Below are 26717 nucleotides of genomic sequence, written 5' to 3'. Positions count from 1 at the left end.
TTCTGTGTTAAAGACAGGAACACTTCTGTAAGCTGCTTTCAGTTTATGCCTACAGGTGTTAGGGGACATGGTTCAGACCTGGGTCTGGGTTTGCAGCAGGCGAGCGGGTCTGGCTCAAACCAGGCAGGGTACTGAAGTCCTAAGCTGCCAGGGCAGGAAAGCAGGAGCAGAAGTAGGCTTGGCACTTCGGTTGGCAGTTCCTAAGGGGGTTTCTGTGATCCAACCTGTCACAACTTTTATAGTAGGTTACACTGACGCTGCCATGGCCAATGCATATTCAATAGAGGTCCTTATTTGTATTTCCTCCCCTTAAGGTGTCCCTTTTGTATAGGTTAGTATACATATGATGCTACCCTATTAGCATACACATCAGTTTGCTGTCATGGCAGCTTTGAGGTTGGAGGTTCTGTCTGGAACTTTGCGGTTGGAGGTTTCGGATGCTGGTGTCAGCTATGTTTTGTGCTCAGGTCAGCTGTGGTCTGTGGATGGCTGATATCAGCATTCTGGACCAAATCCCCCCCTCTGGCGTGCCACTTTCAGTTCCCTATAACTTATGAGATACTTAAGTTTATCTGTAGCAAAGGTTATAGGCCTCAAGCCTCACGCTATCTGCTAAAGCCAAATCTTACAGGATAAAAGCCTGTAGGTTCCTTGCATTACTACTAAATATAATAAAGCAGGATAACAAAGCAATGACTGTAGTACAGGTAAGCTGGCTCACTGGGCTACACAACCAACCCTATCACACAATCCTCTAGTCCGGTGCATCCCAAACTTTCCTTCCCCAAACTTCTTACTCAATTCCCAGAACGGAAGCAACCTCCGGATTCACATACAGCTGTTGGACATTTAACCCTTCGTGTCCATGTGGACTGCTCAACTGCGCGCCCCCCCCCTCTTCTCCCAGCCTGCCTCTCCTCCCCCAGCCTGTGCCCCTCCCCTGCCTGAATTCCTCTCCTCACAACCTGCATAACACCCCTCCCCGCCTTCACCCCCTCCTCCCCAACCTGTGCCCCCTCAGCCAGCACTTCTCCCCTGCCTGCACTCCTTTCCCTTCAGCCTGCGTCCCTTCCCTTCCTCCACTTTCCCTGGCTCCACCGCTCTCACTTTTGGTTTCTCTCCTAGTTCCGCTAGCTTGGGGGATAAAGGCTTTGCCTATCGGGGTTCGCTTCTGCTCCAGTCGCTACCATGGCTTGCAGCAGGCAGCTGGCGCCCTATTTCAAGCCGGTGAGTCTCTCTCAAGGTGGGGGGGGGCACAGGGAGAGGGACCCTTGGGCTTGGCTGGGACACAGGGGCAGGTGCAGGAGAGAGATCGGGGAGAAATCAGGCAGTTATTTCTTGTCCCCTCCTCCCACCCCCATTTTGTAGCAGCTGAAATGTTTCTTGCGTTTCTCTGTTATCCCTCCCAAGCCCCTTTCAGGGCTCAGGCTGAGTCACCTGCTGACAGTGACCAAGGACCAGATTTCCAAAGGTGTGCAGGGTCCAAGCGCCACAGAGGGGCACCTAGTGGGATTTTCAAAAGCAACCGGGCACCGTGAATGGTCCCTTAGAATATGCGCTAACGACTTACGCTAAACCAGTGGTTCCCAACCAGGGGTACGTGTATTCCTGGAGGTACTCAGAGATCTTCCGGCGGATCCATCAACTCTTCTAGATATTTGCCCTAGTTTTGCAACAGGCTACATAAAAAGCACTGCCAAAGTCAGTATAGACTAAAATTTCATAAACAATTATTTGTTAATTCTGCTCCGTATGCTAGACACTGAAATGTAAGTACAATGTTTAAATTCCAGTTGATTTATTTTATAATGATATGGTAACAATGAGAAAGTCAGCAATTTTTCAGGACTAGTGCGCTGTGACACTTCTGTATTTTTTATGTCTGATTTTGTAAGTTTTTAAGTGAGGTGAAATTTGGGGGTACACAAGACACATCAGACTCTAGAAAGGGGTGCTGAGGTCTGGAAAGGTTGAGAGCCACTGTGCTAAACTCTCTGTTCACCCCTGTATTTAGTTGTGACACTTCGAGGACCTTTTCCAGACCTGGAGCTCCATGTAGCTTGAAAGCTTCTCTCTCTCACCAAGAGATGTTCATCCAATAAGAGATATTACCAAATCATAGAATATCAAGGTTGGAAGAGACCTCAGAAGGTATCTAGTTCAATCCCCTGCTCAAAGCAGGGCCAACCTCAACTAAATCATCCCAGCCAGGGCTTTGTCAAGCCGGGCCTTAAAAACCTCTAAGGAAGGAGATTCCACCACCTCCCTAGGTAACCCATTCCAGTGCTTCACCACCCTCCTAATGAAATAGTTTTTTCTAATATCCAACCTAGACCTCCCCCACTGCAACTTGAGACCATCGCTCCTTGTTCTGTCACCTGCCACCACTGAGAACAGCCGAGCTCCATCCTCTTTGGAACCCCCCCTCCAGGTAGTTGAAGGCAGCTATCAAATCCCCCCTCACTCTTCTCTTCTGCAAACTAAATAAGCCCAGTTCCCTCAGCCTCTCCTCATCAGTCATGTGCGCCATCTCCCTAATCATTTTCATTGCCCTCTGCTGCACTCTCTCCAATTTGTCCACATCTATTCTGTAGTGGGGGGACCAAAACTGGACACAATACTCCAGGTGTGGCCTCACCAGTGCTGAATAGAGGGGAATAATCACTTCCCTCAGGGGTGGCTCTAGGTATTTTGCCACCCCAAGCACGGCTGGCAGGCTGCCTTCGGCGGCTTGTCTGCGGGAGGTCCCTGGTCCCGCGGATTCGGCGGCTTGCCTGCGGGAGGTCTGCCGAAGCCGCGGGACCAGCGGACCCTCCGCAGGCAAGCCACTGAAGGCAACTTGCCTGCCGCCCGCGCAACGATGGTGGAGCCCCCCTGTGGCATGCCGCCCCAGGCATGCGCTTGGCGTGCTGGGGCCTGGAGCCACCCCTGACTTCCCTCGATCTGCTGGCAATGCTCCTACTGATACAGCCCAATATGCTTTAATGTCCTTGCCCCTTTTGCCTCCCGTGTCGGGGGCCCAGCCGGTACGGTCCGTACTGGCAGAGCCACTGACGGAGGGAAGGGGCAGCAGTGTTAAAGCGCTGCCGCGGCAAAGGACCCTGCAGCGCTTTAACGTCCTTGCCCCTTTTGCCCCCCCCCTCCGGCCGCTGATGGGCGGGGGGGGGGGAGGGAGCAGCTGCCCTGGGGCCGGCAATTAAAAAGGGCCCGGGGCTCCAGACACCGCTGCCCCTGCCGGACCCTTTACATCAACACAGGAGCCCCAGGTGACACGGTACAAGGGCTGGTTGAGGGATGCTGATCCCTCCAGCCCCGCCCCTTCTGCCTGAGGCTCCGCCCCTTCTGGGGGCCAGAGGCCCCTCCCCGTACCAGTAAGTGTCCTCAATTACTTTCACCCCTGGCTCCATGTTCCTCGCCGGGAGCATGGGAACTGCCCGGTGCAGCTGGGCTCAGAGCTAGGAGTGAGGAGCCAGGCAGTCGCAGCCTGGGTCGGAGTGGGGAGCTCAGGCAGCAGCCTGGCTGGGAATGGGGAGACGGGACCCTGGTGGGAGCCAGGCTCTAGCTGGAGCCACCAACCACCTCAGGCTGACAGCCCAAGCTGGCTATGAGCAGCTGTCTTGTCACATTTACAGATGGGGAAACTGAGGCACAGGGAGGGGAAGTGACTTGCCTGAGGTCACCGACCAGGCTGGGAGCAGAGCAGAGAGTCGATCCCAGGTCTCCTGAACGAATCCATTATTCTATTCACCAGGCCACACTGCCTGGCAGGAAGGAATGCTGACTGTTACCACTAGGATTGACTGAGCTTTGGCTGTTTCATCGGGACGTGCCTTTACACAGCAAGTCATGCTCCTTAGGAACAGTCCTCAGAGAGAAATTTTTCAGCATACTGACTTCAGGTCATCAGGCTGGAATTGTAGTGACTCATCAGGCGGAAGAATCCAAAACCACAGCCAGATGAATGGGAGATGAACATCAATTCAGGATTAGAAAAGTGGTTTAAATATTGTACCCTCTAATGTTCACTGTGTTGCTTTCTTTCTATCCCCCAGTCTCTCCCATTTACTGGCCCTATTCCTGGCGGTCTTCGTGATGGATTTATGGTTATCATCAGTGGAACTGTTCTTCCTGCATGTGACAGGTGTGTGGCTGCTCCACTTCTGTGCCTAAAATCAACTGTTGAGAATCTTGGAATGTTTCCACCCCCTGGAGCATGACCAGGAAGAGGTTAGGAGGTTTGCTCTAGTGACTCAGAGGAATTTGGTTTGGGAAAATTTCGCCCATTCCCAGAAATACTGATCTAGTTCTAATCTGTTGACACAGTGTCGTTCAGATATGGTTTTGAGAGAGTGCAGGAATCAGGTATGAAAAGATGGTGAACTGTGCATTGCTGACAGCTAAGAGATCCAAATTCAAAAGCGTTTTGAGTTCCTGGATCAGGCCATCAGAGCCTATATGTGTCATAGAATTGATATTCTCTGTCTCATTGGTGTCCAGAGATATAAAGATCTTATGCACAAATACTGTAGGTGAATGTGTATGCATTACTGGATTTAGACATACAACTAACATCACTGCAGTACAGTACTCTTTCTGCTGACCATCTTTAATGCATATAGAATATAATCCCTGATTCAGTAAACATTTGCTGAACCTTAAACACATGAGTAATCCCATCTCTGTTCAGAGGAATATTTGAGATTAAGTACTTTCCTGAATTGGGGCTTTAAAAAGGCAAATTAGAGTTCACACCATTTAGTAGAACATAAACTAGTCACGTTATTATTTTTAGGTTCCTTTATAAAAATAGTGCAACCAAAACATCCCTTTGTCTCCTCCATCCTATTCTCCCAATAAGAGCCTGATCTTTCAAGCTGCTATTCTCTTGAATAATTTTTACTACTTTAAATCAGCAGGATTACGAGACGGGATAGGGTTTGCTCGATCAGGCCTGACGGTACTATAATTGATACTATAGGAAATGCACCTTTGATAGAGGTGTTATTGCAACAATAAGTAGTTCCAATCTTATAATGTGCCAGTCACGCAGTTATCTCAGCAGGAAGGTGAGTTAAAACACTGGAAATATCTCAATAGGCTCAGTAGCATTGAAACATGCATTGTAAATATTCAAGTTGTTCGTCTGAGCCCTGATCCTACAAATATTTACTACTGGGAATAGTCCTAAACATGATTAATTCCAATAACTTCAGTGGGACTAGTCATGGTAAAAAAGTCTCTGCCCAGAAGAAAGCGCTTGGAGGATCATAACCTTAGTTGGTTTTCAGCAGGAGAAAATCAGTTAGCACAGGCTTAGCTACTGAGTATGATCACTCTGAGGTTTGTTTTCACAATAGACTAGATTGTGATCATAAATTAATGTTACTTTAGACTTTCCGTGCAGAAATGTTGTAATGACAGAAGAGACATCTTTGAGAGGCAGCAGAGGCTAGTCCTCTATAAAGACTATTCTGGATACAAGTGAAAGCACACTGGATTTCTTAACCATGCTCAGTTTAGTTCCTCTTTGTACTTTTTTTTTCTTCACAGGTTCCAGATAGACTTTCAGTGTGGATCCTGCCCATATCCTCAAGATGATATTATTTTTCATTTTAACCCACGATTTGAAGAGGGTGGATATGTGGTTTGCAATACTTTTGAAAGACAGAATTGGGGAAGAGAGGAGAGGAACTATGCAATGCCTTTTTTTAAAAGTCACCCCTTTGAGATTCGGGTTTTGGTAAAATGCGACTCATTCCAGGTAATTTTTTTAATACTGTATTTTACTTGCAAATTAATTTTAAAATGGCTCTTCTGCTGAATCAAGGAACATTCTCACATCTGAAGAGTTATATTAAAACAATTCCCTTTTATAGGGAATCTTCTATGGGAGTCTTTCCATTTATTGGAATGGGGAATGGACTAAAACTCTGTGCTTACTTTTGAATTTTAGGCTCTGATGCTGAAAACACTTGTGCCCATGTTTAATTTTACATATGTGAGAAGCTCCATTGGCTTCAATGAAACTGCTCAGATGTGTAAAGTTAAGCATGCGCATATATGTGAACAGGAATCGGCCTTAATCCATTTAGATAATTCAAAGACTAGTCAGTTTTGCGTGAGTTCTTAGTCAGTTGCTTGTGAATTTCGCTTTTGGGTTCACAGGCACTAGCACAGTGCAGCAGTGTTTCGGTTGCAAAAGCTGCAGGGAAGTGTGGGTTTATTCTGAATTGTTTCCACTAGATTTCCGTAAAAGTTCAAAGAAATATTTTTATTGTTCTTAGGTTTTCTAATTTAAAAAAAAAACAAACCTTACATTTTCTTATGGGCATGAGACATTATCCTTTATTCCAAAAGAATAACTTCTGCTTTTTACACATGGCAGGTTGCTGTAAATGGAAATCCCTTCGTGCAGTACAATCACCGGATTCCATTTACCAGAGGGAACTACATTAGTGTGTCTGGGGGTGTGGATGTGGCAATCATCAGCTTCCAAGATAATGTTGTAAGTGCCGACTGCATGTATTATTGTGTTTCAGAACCCCGAGGGGAACTGGAGAGTCTCTAGTATTTGCAGAGATTTGGGGCATGATCCAGTGAGAATCTGAGTACATCCTGTGAGTTGCTGAATATCTCAAACTGCCCTTGTCCCCATTAGCGTTACCATTGGTGGAGCTTTACCAGTGTTAGACTGACAATGGGAAAAACGCTAGCGTGGACAGAGTGCAGGTATTTTTTTATTGCCATGTCATGCTCCAAGATGATAAAAAGCCAATGCCTGTCTGTGCTAGTGCTTCCAGTTTTGCTGCCACCAATGGAACTGCAACTAAACTGAACCAACAGTGGGAAAAAATGCCAGTGAACTGAGTGAGCTCTGAGCTCAGTGTGGGATGAGGATGTTCAGATCCTTTCAGGAATCATTGGGGTCCTTGCAGGATTCGACCCTGGGTTCGTAAACCCAATATTTTACTTGTAAAAAAAAAATCCTCTGATGTATTCCTGTATTTACTGAACTGGAGGCAAGCCTGTCAGGGAAATAGTAATGAGCCTACTGCCAGACCACCTTGTGTTATAAACCCATTAAATATGAAAAGTCAGGGGACTGGATTCCATGCTCCAACTGGAGACCTACAAGGAACTTGTAGGTGCCTACAAAGAACAAGTAGTGTCGCTGATTCTGATTCTCTCTGAGTCAGTACTAGACCAATGCCCCAGCAGGGGGTTAGAAGAGGCTCCATAGTTTCGTGTATTTTTAAGGCCAGAAGGGACCATCAGATCATCCAGGCTGACCTTCTGAATATCACAGGCCATTAGTTTTCACCCAGGACTTTTGTATTAAATACAAAGACTTTAGTTAGACCATAACATTTTAGTCCTCTGGAAACTAAAATGTGAGTCATGGGAGAATAGGGTTACCAGATAGCAACTGTGAAAAAACGGGACGGGGGTGGGGGGTAATAGGAGCCTATATGAGAAAAAGTCTCTGAAAACGGGACTGTCCCTTTAAAAATGGGACTCTGGTACCCCTATGGGAGAAAGCAAACTGCCTGTTGTAAAGTGGTCGTTAAGGGGTTAACTGGGTTACTCAGAGCAGTGGTTTTCAACCAGGGGTACAGGTACCCCTGGGAGTAGCACAGATCTTCCAGCGGGTACATCAACTCATCAAATATTTGTCTAGTTTTCCAAAGGCTACATAAAAAGCACTAGCAAAGTCAGTACAAACTAAAATTTCATGCAATGATTTGTTTATCCTGCTCTGTACACTGAAATGTAAGTACTATATTTATATTCCAATTGATTTATTTTAAAATTATATGGTAAAAATGAGAAAGTCAGCAATTTTTCAGTAATGATGTTCTGTGACACGTGTATTGTTATGTCTGATTTTGTAAGGAAATAGGTTTTAAGTGAGGTGAAACTTGGGGGTACACAAGATAAATCAGACTCCTGAAAGCCGGGATTTAAAGGGCTCAGAGCTCTCATGGTTGCGGGCAGCCCAGAGCCCTTTAAATCCCGTGGCTCCAGTGGCTGGGCTGGGGCCGAATTTAAAGGGCTCAGAGGTCCCGCGGCTGCGGGCAGCCCAGAGCCCTTTAAATTGCGCCTGTGGCTCCGGTGGCCGGGCTGGGGCCGGGATTTAAAGGGCTCAGAGCTCCCATGGCTGCGGGGAGCCCAGAGCCCTTTAAATCCCTCCCATGGGTCTGGCAGCTGGAGTTGTTGTGGGGATTTAAAGGGCCCGGAGCTCTGTGGCGACCTGAGACCCAGGCCCTTTAATTTTCCCCTGAGCCCCAGGGGCTCCCAGCCATCTCTGCAGCTGGGAGCCCCGGGTTGATTTAAAGGCCCTGGGGCTCCCAGCCACAGCCGGTGCCCCAGGACCTTTAAATCTTGAGAGGCACTGCCTCTTCTGGTTGAAGCCACGCCTCTTCTCTGGTTGAGGCCACGCCCCCTGAAGACTCCGGCAGTAGGGTAAATCCTGTAAGTTACTTTCACCCCTGGTAAAGCAGCAAGTTCCCAGCCTGCAGTACCTAAGCAAAGTGTGTTTCTTGTGCACTGAGTGGTCCCTTTACAAAATTGTCACCAGTGCCTGAGGCCCATACAATGACAGGGAATTATTAGGTGAGATGTGTCTAGATGATCTCAGCAGGTGAACTACACTCTGTGCTGCAGAGGAAGGCAACCCCCGCTCCCCGCCCAAGGTCCCAGCCAATCTGATCTGGGGGAAAATTCCTTTTCAACCCCAACTCTAGCAATCAATCTGACCTGAGTATGTGAGCAAGAGACAGCAACCAGGCATTTATAAACACTGTGCTGCTGCAAGGACTGTCTTTCAAATCAGATGTGAAACCTAGGTGCTGACCCCTTCTCTGTGTTAACGATCCTAGCTCTTCCTGCAAAAGTTAGGGGTGTGAACCCTCCTTTCCTGTCAGGGGTGAAAGTAACTGAGGACACTTACTGGTATTGAGGGGGTGGCTCTGGCCCCCAGAAGGGATGGGGCCTCAGGCAGAAGGGGTGGGGCTGGAGGGGTCAGCATCCCCCAGCCAGCCCTTGGACCGCTGGCCCCGGGCCCTTTTTAATTGCCGGCCCCAAGGCAGCTGCTCCCCTTGCCCCCACCCCCGCCTGTCAGCAGCCTGTGGGGGGGCACAAAGGGGAAGGGATGTTAAAGCGCTGCAGGGTCCTTTGTGGCAGCAGTGCTTTAATGTTGCTGCCCCCGGCCCCCCCGCTGACCAGGGAGGTGGGGCGTGCAGCAACTTTAAAGCACTGCCGCGGCAAAGGACCCTGCAGTGCTCTAACGTCCCTGCCCCTTTTGCCTCCCGTTGGCTCTGCTGGTATGGACCCTACCGGCAGGGCTGCCGACGGAGGGAAGGGGCAGCAATGTTAAAGCACTGCCGCGGTAGCACTTTAAGGACGGTCCTTTGCCACGGGAGCGCTTTGAGGATCCTTAAAATGCTGCCGCAGCAAAGGACCAACCTTAGGGCTTGGCTACACTTGAGAGTTGCAGCGCTGGTGGAGGCTTGCCAGCGCTGCAACTTAGTAACTGTCCACACCTGCAAGGCACATCCAGCGCTGCAACTCCCTGGCTGCAGCGCTGGCTGTACACCTGGTCTGCTTGGGGTATAACGAGTGCAGCGCTGGTGATGCAGCGCTGCTTGTCAGGTGTGGCCACACACCAGCGCTGTTATTGGCCTCCAGGGTATTAGGAGATATCCTAGAATGCTTTTAACTAAATTACTCTCTTTGTTTTGTTATGCAGCCTCTCTTTGTTTTGTTGTGAACTCGGGGCTCCGGGAGCTGCTTATCTAAAAAACAAACACAGCTCCTGTTTGCTGTGATCAATCTGTAACTGACTGTGAACAATCAAATGAGATAACCCACTACCTTGCTGTGAATGAGGCAGGCAGGGGGATGAGTGTTTGCTTGAGGAGAGAAACAGCGGGGGCAGGGGGGAGAAAGGGAGTCCATTGGAGCAGCTGCTTATCTGGTCTGCAGGCTGTTTGCAGTTAAGAGTAAGGGGTCGGGAAAATTTTCTGATTTTGCAAGGCAGGGAGCTGATACACAGTGTTGGCTCCAAAAATCCGCTCTCTCTCTCCCCCCCGCTCCCTGTCACACTCCACCCCACCCCCCTCTTTTGAAAAGCACGTTGCTGCCACTTGAACACTGGGATAGCTGCCCATAATGCATCACTCCCAACAGCGCTGCAAATGCTGCAAATGTGGCCACACTGCAGCGCTGGTAGCTGTGAGTGTGGCCACACACCAGCGCTTTCCCTGCACAGCTGTACGACCAGTGCTGTAACTCCCAGCGCTGCAACTCTCAAGTGTAGCCAAGCCCTTAAAGTGCAGCCGTGGCAGCGCTTTAACATTGCTGCCCCTTCCCCCTCTTCCCCCCCACCCCCACCGTCGGCAGCCCTGCCGGTACGGACCCTACCGGCAGGGCCCCCGACACAGGAGGCAAAAGGGGAAGGGACATTAAAGTGCTGCCACGGGGCTGGGTATGGGCCGGTGCCACCTCACTTTTACCCGTTTCCTCTCCAGATTCCAATATAGGTAAATTAATTCTTCCTGCGGGAATTCTCTCTGTACTTTCAGTTGGACACAATATACTTTCTAGGTATCCTCTGGCGTTTTACAGTGTGGCGGTGCTCAGATAACCTGCAGCCATAGGTGTGCTGGTAATTGAGTACTGGCTGAAGTAATCTGAGGACTGTGTTGTGAAGCTTAATTAGTGAATGTTCCTAAAGTACTGTGAGATCCTTGGATCTGTGCAATTCCCTAGAGAAGTATGAAGTGTTACGTGTAATATCAGTTTCTTGGAGAGTTGTACTTACAACTAATGGTATCTCTGGGAGAATTGTCCAGATTATTTGATTTGTAGAATATCTGAAGTGTTTACCCTTTTCTGGGAGAAGCGGGGAGGGATATAAATGACTTCAGAGAATAAAAAAGCCCCCTCTAGATTCTAGTAATTAAGGAACCTGCTTTTATAATAAGATTTTCGATGCCCAGAGCAAAATATAACAGTGCACAATGACATAAATATTTCATAATCTAGTATATGACATATATTTAATCTTTCACAAAGATATCTGGAATAGTTAGTTTTTAATATACAGCGATTTTCTTATTGAATCAAATTTTACAGGTGCGTTTGAGCATTCTTAATTTGTAACCTAACTGAAAAACCAAAGCCCCTCATTGTTTTCCCATTTTTATGATTCCTGTTTCTTTGCAATAATCCTACTGTTGTGTATAGATTTCCCCCACTGATGTTTGAGCAAAAGGAAAGGGGCAGAGTCTTCTCACTGCTTTATCTGGTGAATTAGACATTGGGCTGAATTAAGTACCACAATAACTGGGTGTAATTCCCATGAACTTTAATGGATGCTAAATTTACCATACTCCAGGGCTGCCCTTGTCTCATGGTCTTTAATCTCTTTCCCCACTGATTCTCCATTGCAGATCCTGGTTTACTTTTGATGCATTGGGCAAGGAATTCATCTGAGGATTCAGGGAAAGAGGGCAGGATCTGGTTCAAATATAGTTTTTTAAGTCATGGTTGAAATAATTTTGATTCTGCAATCTAGTCCTAGTGAACACTGGGGCTACCTAACAGAACTAGCTCATTATTTGACACACACTGAAGATTCTAGCAGTGAATTAAAAGAACTATCACAGGAATACTGAGGAAACTCTCATGGTATTTACCCCCATGCCTGTCTGCTACCAGTGCTGTCACCATTAATTTGGAATAATAACTGCTGGAAAATTCATGACCATATATGTATAAAATAAAATTTTTAAAAAAAGAATCATCAATTTAAACAGAAAGATTTAGGGGAAGAAGAGCAGGATTGAGAATACAATTCCAGTATGTCCTCTGGGAGGGTGCATCATCACTAGTGTGGAAATCTGTTGCTTAGAGCGTCTAAATATGTCCATCATATCTTATCCTAACAATCTGTCCAGTTCACAGTACAGCAGGAAACGTAGCTGTTTCTGCATCTTTACCTTTAATGGTAACATGGTCTGATGAGAAGGCAATAAATATTGTTTTTGTTTATAACGTGGGGAAATTGAATCACAAACAGAAGCCCCAATACAACAAAGCTCTTAAGCACATGTGTCACTTTCACTTCAATGGGATATAAGCATATGCTTAAGCATCCTTCCTAAACAGGGTTGCTTTCTTGAATTTGGGCCAGATGAGGGCCATATTTACTCACACTGGGGAGCACCGTACCTTATGCCACACCTACTCCCACTTCCCAGTACTCATGGAATAAGCTATTTCTCACTGTGAGTCAAGGTGGCAGAATCTGGCCCTTTGACATTTGCCCAAGCTTGCGTAGTAAGTTCATGGAAGAGTGTGTACCCAGATCCCCTGACTCCCAGATGGGTGCTGGAATCACTAGACCACAATACTTCTGTCAGCTGATTTTGCCATTGGACTAATTTTTTCTTTTTTTAATTTAGTCCCTGGGTACTTGGTGTCCTAGAGCAGCTGGGATCGTAAGTGTTTAACTTTCTTTTTGCACTTTGTTCCTTTTGTTGGCTTGTATGAACCAAAGTTGGAAAACAGAGCAGATCTGACAAGCTATATTTATTTCTTCTCCCCCCAAAAAATCTGAAGCAAGAATTGTTCAGTAGCCACAGGATTCTGAGCAATTTTATCAGAAAGAAACATATTATCAGAGCATGCAAAGATAATAATGGCAGTATGTGAAAAGAGAGAAAAAATATCACTCTCTGGGCTTTCTTCATGACGTTTTCAGGGTTAATTTGTACATTCACAAAGGGTACGTCTTCACGACCGGCCGTATCGGCGGGTAGCAATCGATTTCTCAGGGATCGATATATCGCATCTCATCTAGATGCGATATATCGATCCCCGAACGCGCTCCTGTTGACTCCGGAACTCCACCAACGCGAACGGCGGTAGCGGAGTCGACATGGGGAGCCGCGGACGTCGATCCCGCACCGTGAGAACGGTAGGTAATTCGATCTAAGGTACTTCGACTTCAGCTACGCTATTCACGTAGCTGAAGTTGCGTATCTTAGATCGATCCCCCCCCCCCCAGTGTAGACCAGCCCTTTGATTCACTTGCATTCTGTGTTGCTAGTTCCTCCTAGTGCCTAATCTTTTATTTGTTAAGTACCAAGATTGTCTTTCGCTTTTCAGACCAATGCAGCTTTCCTGCTACACAGTTCGCTCCTGGATCAACACACAGAGCTGGTCTACACTATGCAGGAGGATCGATCTAAGTTATGCGATTTCAGCTATGTGAATAACGTAGCTGAAGTCAATGTACTTAGATCTACTTACCGCAGTATCTCCACTGCAGTGAGTCAATGGGAGACGCTCTCCCGTCGATTCCTCTTGTGCTTCTCGTTGAAGTGGCGTACTGGAGTCGACGCTAGAGTGATCAGTGGTCAATTTATTGAATTTATACTAGACACAATAAATCGACCCCCGCTGGATTGATCGCTGCCTGTCAATCCAGCCAGTAGTGTAGACAAGCCCATACTGATGCTGAATCCATTTGTATTAATTATAGGGAAAATTTTCTGCTTGATTCAGTGGGCTAAATAGAGTTCTCTTTTACATCATGTAAGAAGAAAATAATTCAATTTGCTTACATAGCGTTAGTCTGGATTTTATTACATCAATGTCACTGAGAACAGAACATGTCTCAACCCAGTATTCCAGGTCTGCTCAGGCAAGCTTAGGAAGAACTAGAGCAGCCAACTTTTGTACCCTTCTTATTCATGTGTGCGCGATATTACGACTCCAGCCTGGTGATTTTGGATGGATACTAATGTGAAATGATTGTCTTGGGGTCCAATCCTGTGAGGTGCTGAGGACCCTCAACTTCCATTGCTGCCAAGGAGAGTAGAATTAGGCCAGTGTTTGGTGCTTTTGAGAATCCCATCCAAGAAGGATTGGGCCCTTTTCTTTGTTGTGTGTCGCTTCTGAACACTCTGCTCTCAGAAGTCCGTGAGGTTCCGTAGATGTCACTAGGAACAGAATTTGTCTCGGTGGCTCTACTTTAGGCAGCACAGACAGAAAGCTTTTATTAACCAAATGTCTAAAAGGGAGCTTGCTCTATTCCCTTTCAAAATTGTCATTGGAACCTCCTCCCTCTCCCACTTTAAAGACCCTGGTGTGGTTTACAGACTTTTAAAATCAATACACACAAGTAAGGCACAGTTAAAAGAGCGAGTGGGTTACCCTTAACAATTGGAAGTGTGGCTCTTATGGAATTGGTAAACACACTTTTGTTTTAGCTCTGCCTGCTTATCACAGCTGCCTGTTCAGATGTGTGACATCTTTTCTCCTTTCCTTTCTGTTTGTGGTCAAATGCTGCTTTTCCACCTGGACCATACCAGCTGCAGACTTATGTAAGTCTTTATAACATTATTTTCTGGTTGGTGTCACTGGGGAGGTGGGTACCTTTTAAATCTGAAGTGCTGAAAAATCAGGTGAGAGAGAATTCTGGCCGAGAATGTGATTTCAAAGAGCCGAAAGACTGTCAGGAGGAGTGACTTCTCTGAATTGTTACATTGGGAAAGAATAACGCCCACTGGGTTTTCTCTCTCACACACACCTCCCATCCCCCAAGGTGCTCCCTGCAGATTCAGCTTAGAGCATGTTAATGATGTAGGGAAGCTTGGACAAGCACTCCCTGCTGCACCTGTTCTATGGAGGGTGGAGCCCAAGATGGACCATTCATATCCAGATCCAAGTGTTGCCAGGATTCTGGCTTATTTGGATCTGGGGTTTTTGTTTGGTCCTTACAGCGAAAGGAGGACTGGCTACACTCTGCCGGAGTTCATGGGTGTTCAGATGTGATGTTATGGTTTGGGCCCTTCACTAAGTGAATGTCTCATGAAAAGCAATAATGCAGGGGGTGCATAATTTCATTACGAGTGAGTCTCAGGCTTTTTCAGATACACAGCTCCTAAAGTCGTCCTCTTTTCTGCACAAGAGTCTCAGCTGATGAAAATCAGTGTAGCTCTATTGACTGATATGAAACTCTGCTGATTTACACCAGCAGAGAATCTGGCCCTTAGGGTATGTCAACACTGCACCTGTGAGCCTGCTTACCAGCCCTATTGGACAACTACACGCTAGCTCTGCTTGAGCTAATGTGCTAATAGCAGCGTAGCCACAGCAGCACAAGCAGTATGTACCCAGGGGTCGGGCAGGCTTGAACTCTGAGAGCTCATAAGAATGGCCATACTGGGTCAGACCAAAGGTCCATCTAGACTAATATCCTGTCTACTGACAGTGGCCAATGCCAGGTGCCCCAGAGAGAATGAACAGAACAGGTAATCATCAAGTGATCCATCCTGTTGCCCCCATTCCTAGCTTCTGGCAAACAGAGGCTAGGGACACCATCCCTGTCCATCCTGGCTAATAGCCATTGATGGACCTGTCCTCCATGAACTTAGCTAGTTTTTTTTAACCATATTATAGTCTTGGTCTTCACAACATCCTCTGGCAAGGAGTTCCACAGACTGACTGTGCGTTATGTGAAAAAAATACTTCCTTTTGTTTGTTTTAAACCTGCTGCCTATTCATTTCATTTGGTGACCCTTACTTCCTGTGTTATGAGAAGAAGTAAATAACACTTTCTTATTTACTTTCTCCACACCAGTCATGATTTTATAGACCTCTATCATATCCCCCCTTAGTCGTCTCTTTTCCAAGCTGAAAACTCCCGATCTTATTAATCTCTCCTCATACGGCAGCAGTTCCATACCCCTACTCATTTTTGTTGCCCTTTTCTGAATCTTTTCCAATTCCAATATATATTTTTTGAGATGGGGCGACCACATCTGCATGCAGTATTCAAGATGTGGGAGTACCATGGATTTATATAGAGACAATATCATATTTTCTATCTTATTATCTATCCCTTTCTTAATGATTCCCAACATTCTGTTTGCTTTTTTGACTGCCGCTCCACAGAGTGCATTTTCAGAGAACTATTCACAATGACTCCAAGATCTCATTCTTGAGTGGTAACGGCTAATTTAGACCCCATAATTTTATACGTATAGTTGGGATTATGTTTTCCAATATGCATTACTTTGCATTTATCAACATTGAATTTCATCTGCCATTTTGTTGCCCAGTCACCCAGTTTTGAGAGATCCTTTTGTAGCTCTTCGCAGTCTGCCTGGGATTTAACTATCTTGAGTAGTTTTGTATCATCTGCAAATTTTGCCACCTCACTGTTTACTCCTTTTTCCAGATCATTTATGAATATGTTGAATAGGACGCGTCCCAGCCTGCTTCCCAGCCCTGTTGGACAAATACACACTGGCTCTGCTGGAGCTAGTGTGCTAATAACAGCAGCGTAGCCACAGCAGCACAAGCAGTATGTACCCAGGGAGGTCAGGCAGGCTTGAACTCAGATCGCCTGAGCAACCTCACATGCTGCCGCGGCCACTCTGCTATTTTTAGCTCACTAGTTCCAACAGAGCGAGTGCGTGTTTGTCTACCTGTGCTGGGAAGCTCTCCCAGCTGCAGTACAGACATACCCTTAGTGTCAGAAGCTTGATACAGTCAGTATTGCTTACCCCACAGTGCAGGGAAATGCCTAATGTATTGCAAGATTACTCGTCCTCCCTACTGGCGATAGAATCAACCTCTAAATGGATCTGAAACATCCTGACATTTTTGTTGAAGGATCTGTCTGACTTCCTTTGTCATTTGTTTTTAAGTGACGTGCATTTATTAGATGCCCTCTGGTGGGTGAAAATAAAAAGGGAGCAAATATGTTCTGAGTGATATTTTTTTTAAGCCTGTTTTCCTGTATCTTTCACTAGCCTGTGCCATACCACACTTCGATTTTTGGAGGACTTTATCCATCAAGATCTCTCACAATAACAGGGACCATTCCTCTTCATGCTGACCGGTAAGTAGCAGAGACAGCCCCGTGTCTGCACTTCAGCCAGATGTAGACTTCTCTGAAGTTCAGGGAAGACGCACTTGTCAGTAAGGGTTTTCCCCCCAGTGTACAGTCATCGCTATATTTTAAATAGCTGCCTTAGGGCCGAGATCTGCAATCCCTCTGCACACAAACACAGCTCCTGTTGACGTGTCCTGGCATCCTTAAGATTTTTCCTTTATAACTGCCTGGTGTTTCTCCCTACATGTTTTCCCCTCAGCTGCTGCACAACATGCCTGTATGCCTATAACCACCACTACAAATAGGCCGGTACAGTTGGTGTTTGTTTAACAGTTTTGGGGATCAATTGCCATTGACTTGAATGAGAGCGTTTGCACTGACTTCATTGAGAGTCAGTTGAGGTCACTATTCCTTCCACTGACTTCAGTTTCAGCCACTTTGTACAGCTGAGGGTAAGATTTGGCTCTTGGTTTGCAAATTTTAGTCCCAATGGAAATTTTGCCTGGGCTGCCAACTGCACTCTAGATTTCAGTGATGCTTAATGTCAGTGGAGGAGTCTGTCTGTCTGGGATAACTTGCTGAGTTGGGGTGTCTGTCAAGACGCCTGGCTACAGATGCTGAGAGCTCTTGGAATCTCCTGTCCAGCTAACTCATTCAGCACACACAGCTGTGAAATTTTCACCCTGCAGACCGAAGGAAAGCAGTTCTTCCATACACGACAGAGCCTGCTTTTTTAGATCTCATTAGAAGTTGTTGTAGCACTGTCTTAATTAATCTTAGCAACGTGACATTTCAGCCAAGGCATTTTATACTGAAAATGACAGTGGTATATTACCAGGAGAGGACAGTGCAACTTGAAGGTGCGAGTGTACTTTGTATAAAAACGTATTTTCTCTAAAGCTTTCAAACCTTTTGATTAAGCCAAGCTCGTTGTTGAATTTAACCTAATGAATACAATAATGATGAGTCAAATTGTTAGTCAGAATTTTTTTTACTTTGCACCAGCAGTTAATTGTGAGAATAATGAATTGCAAGCACAGATGGCGACATTTAACTGCCTGACTCGTAGTCACATTCAGGTAACTGATTACCTGATTCTCAGAGGAGTGGACCGCTTACAACTTCCATGTAAAGTGAAGGGGAACTGCAGTTGTGCACCATCTTTGAAATTAAGACAGTAGGTGACTCAATGCTCTATAACTGGTGCCAACTATTAACTACTTGAAGCAGCCACAGATTGCAGCTGCAAAATAAAAGGATGCATATTTTATTCAAGTGGCTTAAATGCATGTACTGTATTATTGTGCTTGATACTCACTTTGCACTTCACACCTTCTAGTTAATCATATTATGTTTCCCAGATAAAACTGTAGTGAATGTTGGTTTGTTTGTTTAAAACTGAGGGGGTCTCATGCACGTGATTTGTCTCCGGTGTGGTTTAGATTCCATGTCAATCTGAAATGGGGCGAACACGTTGCCTTCCATCTAAACCCAAGATTCTCTGAGAAGACCATTGTCCGCAACAGTCAGCTGCACCAGTCCTGGGGACCAGAGGAACGTGGCTTGCCAGGTGGCATGCCTCTCCTCCCTGGGCAGAGCTTCACAGTAAGCAAAACTATTTTAAACTGGTCACTCATTGTGCTAATTGACAGGGACATTTGCTTTTGGCCTTTGAGACCTTTACATTCACTTAGGCACATTTAGGAAGAGAAATAGCACCTTAAACTGTTAAGTGGTTATTGACTCTTGGTTGTCCAGTTTGAGACCCTTTAAAGGAGATTGATTTTTCAGAGGGCAAGTGCTTAGCACTTTCTGAAAATTAGGTCTTTTCAACGTGTCTCAAGCTAACGGCCTAAAAAGCAAGGTACTAAAATCCCTAGTCACTCTTGAAAGTTTAGGTCAGTATTCATAGTAAGGATAGCAGTAGCAGGACTATCAGTGCTTGTGCTTCAGGGAATAAACCAGTGACCAGCTAGCATCGAATAGAATTTCCCTCCATTTAGGTGCATGAAGGCTTTACCATCCATATACATTCCTGCTGGAGGCAGGCTTCCCAGAGAGAGCGCTGGTCTGTACTAGAATTGTAAATCCCACTGTAGTAACACTTAGTGTTTGACATTTTCAGAGCTGTGGAGCCCAGTCAGCCCTGTGGGGTAGGTCAGAAAATATTGATAACCCCACATAATAGATGGGAAATCTTAAACACAGAGATTAAATGACTTGCCCGCAGCCACCCAGCAAACCAGTGAGAGCTGGCTGCAGAACTTCAGAGCCCCTGACTCCAGTCCAACGCTCAGTCTACCAGGTCACATTGCCCCCGTAGCGCTAGACTGATGACTGCTATGATTTCCCAGCGCAACTTTGCAAATGTATTTTTATAAAAGAGGGAGAAGTTCATATATTTTATGCCTTCTATATATTTTTCTCCATAGCTATTGCTTTTTCACACTCATTTCTAAATGCCTGTTTATGGGATTTCTTCATTCTTTTTTTCCTCCTTTGGTTTTCAGATCTGGATTTTATGCGAAGCTCACTGCTTTACGGTGAGTGTGAATGGACAACACCAGTTTCAATACAACCATCGAGTTCCTAACCTGCAGCAGATAGACAGGCTTGAAGTAGAGGGTGATGTTACGCTGACCTGTGTTCAGGTTTAAAATTTAAATCCTACATACAATTTATATAACAGCATCAGCTTCTGTGTACGCCTCCTAAAATTAGCAGTTTACTAAGGAATTTGCTACTGAAACTTAATCAAGAATCAAATTCTTTTTTTATAACCACTTCAACCTAACTAGCAATCCTGCTATTTCTACAATACCAACCCACGCTTTTTGCATGAGCTTTTTATATGCTAGAACTTTCCTTCTGTTCAGATCATATTGTTCATTTTATAAGCCTTTTTACTATGATGATACCTTACTTTTGTAAGTGAATGATCAGGGATCTGTGCATTGAAGTTAACATTAAAACATTTGGAGAAAGTGCGTTGGTTTCTTCAGGACTCAATTTTTTTTTTTCAAACTTAAGGTTGAGTATTGTCATCTTGATGGATAAAGATTCTGTCTACATTGCAAGTTACTGTGGGGAAAGCCAGGGTCTGAATCTACAGCGCACAGCTTGCTGCACATTGAAGTCCCACAACTTTCCCTGCACTGAAGCAGAATTCACATGGGACGTTACTCTCACCTGGCTTGTCCTGCAGTAACTTGCCAAGTAGACAGGCCCCTAGGAGAGGGAAGCCAGGTAAGTGGGGAAAAGCCCAGGGGAACAGCAGCAAGGGGTAGGACTATGCAGACCTTTGTTGCTTGTTAGAGGATCCCTGGGCTGGAACCCAGTGTAGAGGGTGGGCCTGTGTTCCCCTACCAGGCACTGGGAGATGACATGGAGTGTTGCAGATACCAGCTGGACAGCTGGTCTGGAAGGACTTTGGTTTCCCTTGAAGGGGAGGACCAGGGCCTTCCTTAGGATTTATGGGGCCCTACGCAGTATTATTAAACTGACAGACACCGAGCTTCATATGCAGCAGATGCTGCGGCAGCCCGACCTGGGGGAGGGACGAGGCAGCAAAGGATACTAAGCCGCCCGGCCTGCCTCACGGCGATGGAGAGTCACAGTTCCCTGCAGAGACCCCCGTACCCTCTCCCTCATGCAGAATGCACTGTGCTGGCGCATGTGGCTCTGTGAATACGGCCCCTGCCTCAGGAGACTGCAGTGCGTGCTGGGTGTGCGGGAGCCAACCCACTCTTACCTGCTGTCCCAGTGGTGCACCAAATTTTTGGGTGCCCTACGCAGCCGCGTACGCTGCATATACACATAGGCGGCAAGTTCCATGCCCATGTGGTGCTCGGGCACCAGCAATATTCAGAACCAGGGACCCAGCTCCTGCAATATGTGGAGTCGGGTGCCCCCCTCCACCTGCGCCCCCCCCCCAGGCCTCCCCCGAGTGTTCCGCGGCCCTGACTTGCTGCCTCCGGGCCCTGCCCCCAGCCCGCGCCCAGGAGCAGAGAATCACTGACTGTCTCTGCCCTGAGCAGCTCCATGTTGCCTCCCAGCAACTACTGCTGCAGGGTCCTAGTGCCCAGGGCCGGCTCCAGACCCCAGCGCGCCAAGCAGGCGCGTGGGGCGGCATTGTCCCGGCAGGGCGGCATTTGGCTCCGGCGGACCTGCCGCAGTCATGCCTGCGGGAGGTCCACCGGAGCCCCGGGAGGACCGGACCTGCCACAGGCATGACTGCGGAGGGGGCGCTCGTCCCGCGGCTCCAGTGGACCTCCCGCAGGCACGCCTGCGGCAGCTCAAGCAGAGCCGCCGGACCTGCGAACCGCCCGCAGCTGCAGGAGGTCCAGCCGAGCCGCGCGACCAGCGGACCCTCTGCAGTCATGCCCGCGGGAGGTCCGCTGCTCCCGCGGCTCCAGGGCGCCTCCCGCGCATGACTGCTTGGGGCGGCCAAAAAGGTAGAGCCGCCCCTGCTAGTGCCCCCCAAGTCCACGGCCAGGACAGACTGACTCTGAGCCTGCCCTGCCCCCTCAAACCCTTCCCTTTTCCGGCAGGACCCTCAAGCAGCACAGGGGGGCCCCCTTCTGCCCGCAGTCACCACTCCTGCCCCATGCAAGGAGGCAGCCCCATCCCTCACCTCCAGTGAGGCTAACTCCCTCCCAGAGCCTGCATCCTGCACCCCAATCCCCTGCCCCAGCCTAGGGTCTGCACCCCAGACCTCCTCCCTCACCCAAACTCCCACCCAGAGCCTTGGGCAGGTGGGGGGTGGAGTTTGGGGGTGGGGCGGAGTTTGGGCAGGGGCGGGTTCTGGGCACCACCAAAATTTCTACAAACATGCCACCCATGCCTAAGGACAGCCCTGGGAAGAACCTTAGTGACTTGGCCGGAGAACCAAGCCACGAACAGAAGCAGCAGGAGTGAAAGGAGCCTCAGGGTGAAAGAGCCAACACGCAGAGACACCCACCAGAGGAGCACAGTGCCTGGCAAGAACTAATCCCCAGAGCTGCCAGCAGGTGACACCCCATATGGTAAGTGGACCCCATAACACTCGGAGTGATGGAGAATTTAATATCCCTTGGTAATCTGTTCCAGTGGCTAATTATCCTCACTGCTTAAAAATGTGCATCTTAATTCTAGTTTGAATTTTGCTTGCGTCAGCTCCCAGGCACTGGATTTTTGTTATGATGGATTAAAGAGCCACTCATTAGGGCTGGGGATCTTCCTGGAGAGGCTGGTGTTACTAACATCTCAGAGTACTCAGAAGGTTTGTAAAATGTAGTTCAATGAGAAATATTTTTCCTGTAGTTTACAATGCTCTTTTCTATCCCCAAGGCTGAGTGAAGTTTAAAAGCATATTTCTAGTTGAGGATACCTTGCCCTGTGTATTAGGGATATGTATAAGTACTTTCCACCCTTCAGCTGGCCCAAGCTGTGTCTAATGGTTATATGCCGTTACTTTTTTCTCTTTAATTGAAATTTTTCTCACCCATCTCCTGTGTCTTTATTCTGCTGTCTCCATTAAAGGAACACAAACCCAACTGTGTTTGACTGAAACACTCAAAACCATGATGCTCCAGTGAATTAAAAATTAGATACACCAGGTTTACCTACGTCAGGTTATAATGGGGGAAAGGAAAATAGTAACTTCATAATTCCATATTATTGATAATTAATTGTGTTGTGGTAGTGGCCACAATCATGGCTCTCTGTGTTAGGTGCTGTACAAACACATAAGAACCCATAATCCTTGCTCCAAGGATTTTACAATTAAAAGTGCTTGATCCCAATCTCCTTCAAGCCAAGAAAGACTCCCATTGACTTCAGTTGGCTTTGGAGCAGACCCTAAGCTTGGGGCTGTGATCCACAAAGTGCTAAACACTCTGGCCCTGATGTACCAAATAATGTACATGACTTCAATTGGATTAATCACATACTTAAAGTTAAGCACGTTCTTATGTCCTTTGCTGAACTGGAAACAGAACATTCAGCACTGTGACGGGGTATGCCAGGCCTCTGCTGCCCCTTGCCAGCTGCCTTGCTGCCTGGGAACACCTCCTCCTCCCCAGGCAGGTGTCCTGCTGCAAGGGAAGAACAGTGAGTTTGGACCTCCAGGGGTTTCCTAGAAAGGCCTCCCATGATCAGCTGTAGGCAAAACCAGTGAGACTTGGTCTTGTGGTGCCAGAAGGGCTGGCAGCAGGTGGAGGCCAATCAGGGCCCAGCAGTCCAGATAAAAAAGGGCTGGCTGCTTTCACTAGAGGCCAGTTCTGGGTGAAGACAGGACAGGGAAGTCTCTCCTGGCCCTAACTCAAGTAACCTGGCCTGGACAGGAATCTAATCTTGACAGTATTTGCCTTGGGTCTCTGAAGGACTAACATTTATGTTACGGGCTTGTTTGAGGAAAGACAGCCCAGTATCTGTCTACCGACAGTGGCCAATGCCAGGTGCCCCAGAGGGAGTGAACCTAACAGGTAATGATCAAGTGATCTTTCTCCTGCCATCCATCTCCACCCTCTGACAAACAGAGGCTAGGGACACCATTCCTTACCCATCCTGGCTAATAGCCATTAATGGACTTAACCTCCATGAATTTATCTAGTTCTCTTTTAAACCCTGTTATAATCCTAGTCTTCACAACCTCCTCGGGCAAGGAGTTCCACAGGTTGACTGCGCGCTGTGTGAAGAAGAACTTCCTTTTATTTGTTTTAAACCTGCTGCCCATTAATTTCGTTTGGTGGCCTCTTGTTCTTATATTATGGGAAGAAGTAAAGAACTTTTCCTTATCCACTTTCTCCACACCACTCATGATTTTATAGACTTCTATCATATCCCCCCTTAGTCTCCTCTTTTCCAAGCTGAAAAGTCCTAGTCTCTTTAATCTCTCCTCATATGGGACCCATTCTAAACCCCTAATCATTTTATTTGCCCTTCTCTGAACCGTTTCTAATACCAGTATATCTTTTTTGAGATGAGGAGAGCACATCTGAATGCAGTATTCAAGATGTGGGCGTACCATGGATTTATATAAGGGCAATAAGATATTCTCTGTCTTATTCTTGATCCCTTTTTTAATGATTCCTAACATCCTGTTCACTTTTTTGACTGCCGCTGCACACTGTGTGGACGTCTTCAGAGAACTATCCACGATGACTCCAAGATCTCTTTCCTGATTAGTTGTAGCTAAATTAGCCCCCATCATATTGTATGTATAGTTGGGGATATTTTTTCCAATGCGCATTACTTTACATTTGTTCACATGAAATTTCATTTGCCATTTTGTTGCACAATCACTTAGTTTTGTGAGATCTTTTTGAAGTTCTCACAATTAAAACAGATCACTGCTGCTTGTAATCCCTTCCTCTAATCGCCCTGTTTCCTCTTCCTGTTAATGGAAAGTTCCTGGAATGGTGGAATTAAGTAGTGTATATAAATGGAGTCTGTAATATGGTGAAAATTGACATATTTTCTTTTAAAATGTGATGTAAACTTTGTACGGTACATTTAAAAAAAAATATTTTCTATCAACTGAGTTTGTCTTCCAGGATTGCTATTAATTTAATTAAAATTGTTAGTATTAACAAAGGGTTCTGTATTAATTTATGCAACTGGCAAAAAAAATTGCACTCTACGCTAATGAAATTCTGGATATTTAGGATTCTTTTCTGTGAATAAATCTCTGCTCTGGATAAAACAAAAGTCATGGAATTGTGTGGGGTGTTTTTTGGTAAGACTAGGGTTGATTTACGATATAAGCAGGTTTCCAAACTCACTGAATATTTTACACTTCATATCGCACCTTTTGGTGCTGAAAGATCTCAGAGTATTTTACAAATACATTGTTATGACAGGAGTGCCCAGAGGACCCAGGAATTCCTTATGCCAGGTGCTGTACAAACCCATAGTAAGAGACCGTTCTCCTCCTAGAATGCTCAAACTCTAAACAGACAAAATAGAGAAGAGGAACAATAGGGTGAAGTGACTTGCCCAATGTCACACACCAAGTGCGTGGTCAAGTTAGAGATAACACCTGTTTCCCAATCCTCTAGACCACAGTCTCCCCTACATTATAGTAAACATACTAACCATTACATGCAGCACTTTCCACGTTGTAAACATAAAAAAAAAATGTCAGGAAGAGTGGCTGGCAGAAAAGAGAGCACAAGAGACAGTAATTTCACATGGCTGCTCAGCAGCTACATATCAGCTCAATAGGTTTCTTCGCTTTGTTTTATTTCATATCCTCCCGCCATCTCGCTTTTCATGAGTCAAAAAGCAAAAGTGTCTTTAAAAAAATAAGAGTCGGGGGCAGCAGGACTACCAGATGTATTGGAGCATAAGCTTTTGTGGGTGAATACCCACTTTGTCATGCATCTGGAAAGCTTATGCTTATGCTCCAATACGTCTGTTAGTCTATAAGGTGCCATAGGACTCTGTTGCTTTTTACAGATACAGACTAACACGGCTACCCCTCTGATATCTTAAAAAAAAAAAAAAGGGATTGAATGTGACAAGGGGGGTAGCCTGGAAGACAGATTGGCGGAGGCGTAATGACTTGGAGGCCAAATGTGCAGTGAGGTGTCAGAGTTGCTCTACTGAAGTCACTGGAGCTAAGCCAAGCTTCTAACCCTGAACAGTTAAGCGATCCCCTCAGGAGTGGGCCGATTTATTGGCAATTGAAAGCATACTGGGCAAACTCTTTGCATGCTCCTGTTCCTTATCACCTCCCCTCGGGGAGAAATGGCCTGTGGTCTGGGATACTCCTGTCATGAAAAGAGGGAGGCAAACAACTAACTTTGAAGTGGAAAAGGGTGAGGCTAAGAGAGTCAAATCAGGAATTGGAAATGCTGGTCTCAGAAGAGGGATGCTAAAACTGCCTGAGGTTACGTTCCGCCACAATTTTCCCAGCCTCGCTATTGCACAATTGGACCAAACGGGCTGTACCTGAACAATGGTATGTTCGAGATCCAAATCTAGCTCTCAACTCTGCAGCTTGAGCCCACTTCTTATTAAAATTCTCTGTCGGTGACTTTAGTCATACAACCATTCTAACACCAAATGCCTCCAGAATACTCACGGGTACCCGCTGTTCTCTTCGATTGCACTGGTGTAAATCCACTGACATTGATGTAATTAACAGCACATTTTACACAAGTGTAACTAAAAGCTTGACCCCTAAGTTACCAAGCTATTAAAAATGGAATGTTCCAGTATTCAATGAACACTAGATCATCCTGGAACCTCCTTATCAGGTGTTTGAAAACGCTGCTTTCTTAGGACTTGGACTGACTGAGTTACCCCTTTAGTGCAGTCATCTGACACTCATTGGTGCTGCCTCTGCTGAACCCCTTACAGTTTGTGTGACCTCTGCTCAGTTGCTGGCACCTGGAGATGGATACACTAGAAATGAACAGAGAGAGTCTCGATTTAGGAAGTATCATTTCCCCCCCCTGCCCCCCCCTTCTTAACCTTTTTCACCTTTTTAGGTTCTTTCACTTTTTGGTTGAACTTTCTTCTGATTAATGTTACTGGTGGGCATTTTTTTTTATTTTTTTTTTTTTTTTTTTAAAATTTTTTTTGTTAAATTTTCAAAAAAAAAATCAAAAGAGAAAAAATTCACTGCAAGTGACTCAGTTCAACAGCAACAGGTTGGGAGGTGGGAGTGAGGGGGTGCCAGATATGGTGCCAGATCGGCACTCATCTCCAGCAGCTGCCAACCTGCAACCTCTGCCCCCTAGGCAGAGGGGTGAGGGTGGCAGGGTGCACTGGCGCCCCCCCTGAGCGCTAGCTCTACAGCTCCCATTGGCTGGGAACC

General features: G+C 46.4%; 1 protein-coding gene across 1 annotated transcript; it reads left to right on the top strand.

The window, feature by feature from the left end:
* The first annotated feature begins 1122 nt into the window (after positions 1-1122).
* Positions 1123-19899, top strand: LOC120387361 (galectin-9-like). The gene is made up of 9 exons (XM_039508024.1): positions 1123-1227; positions 4053-4141; positions 5551-5761; positions 6386-6505; positions 12468-12503; positions 14382-14393; positions 16830-16918; positions 18355-18517; positions 19423-19899. Exons 1-9 carry the CDS (start codon positions 1189-1191, stop codon positions 19567-19569), a joined length of 906 nt encoding a protein of 301 aa, XP_039363958.1. The 5' UTR covers positions 1123-1188; the 3' UTR covers positions 19570-19899.
* The last annotated feature ends 6818 nt before the right edge of the window (positions 19900-26717 follow it).

The sequence above is a fragment of the Mauremys reevesii genome, linkage group 20, assembly GCF_016161935.1.
Source record: "Mauremys reevesii isolate NIE-2019 linkage group 20, ASM1616193v1, whole genome shotgun sequence".
Taxonomy (NCBI): domain Eukaryota; kingdom Metazoa; phylum Chordata; order Testudines; family Geoemydidae; genus Mauremys; species Mauremys reevesii.
This window is presented reverse-complemented; position numbering and strand designations above follow the sequence as displayed.

What these genes read in the sequence shown, in the direction of transcription:
- LOC120387361 (XM_039508024.1), top strand. Translation starts at nt 1,189, where the DNA reads ATGGCTTGCAGCAGGCAGCTGGCGCCCTATTTCAAGCCG. An exon ending in TAAAATGCGACTCATTCCAG is followed by an intron (nt 5,762 to 6,385) that starts GTAATTTTTTTA and finishes TACACATGGCAG; the next exon opens with GTTGCTGTAAATGGAAATCC. An exon ending in TCCCTGGGCAGAGCTTCACA is followed by an intron (nt 18,518 to 19,422) that starts GTAAGCAAAACT and finishes TTTGGTTTTCAG; the next exon opens with ATCTGGATTTTATGCGAAGC.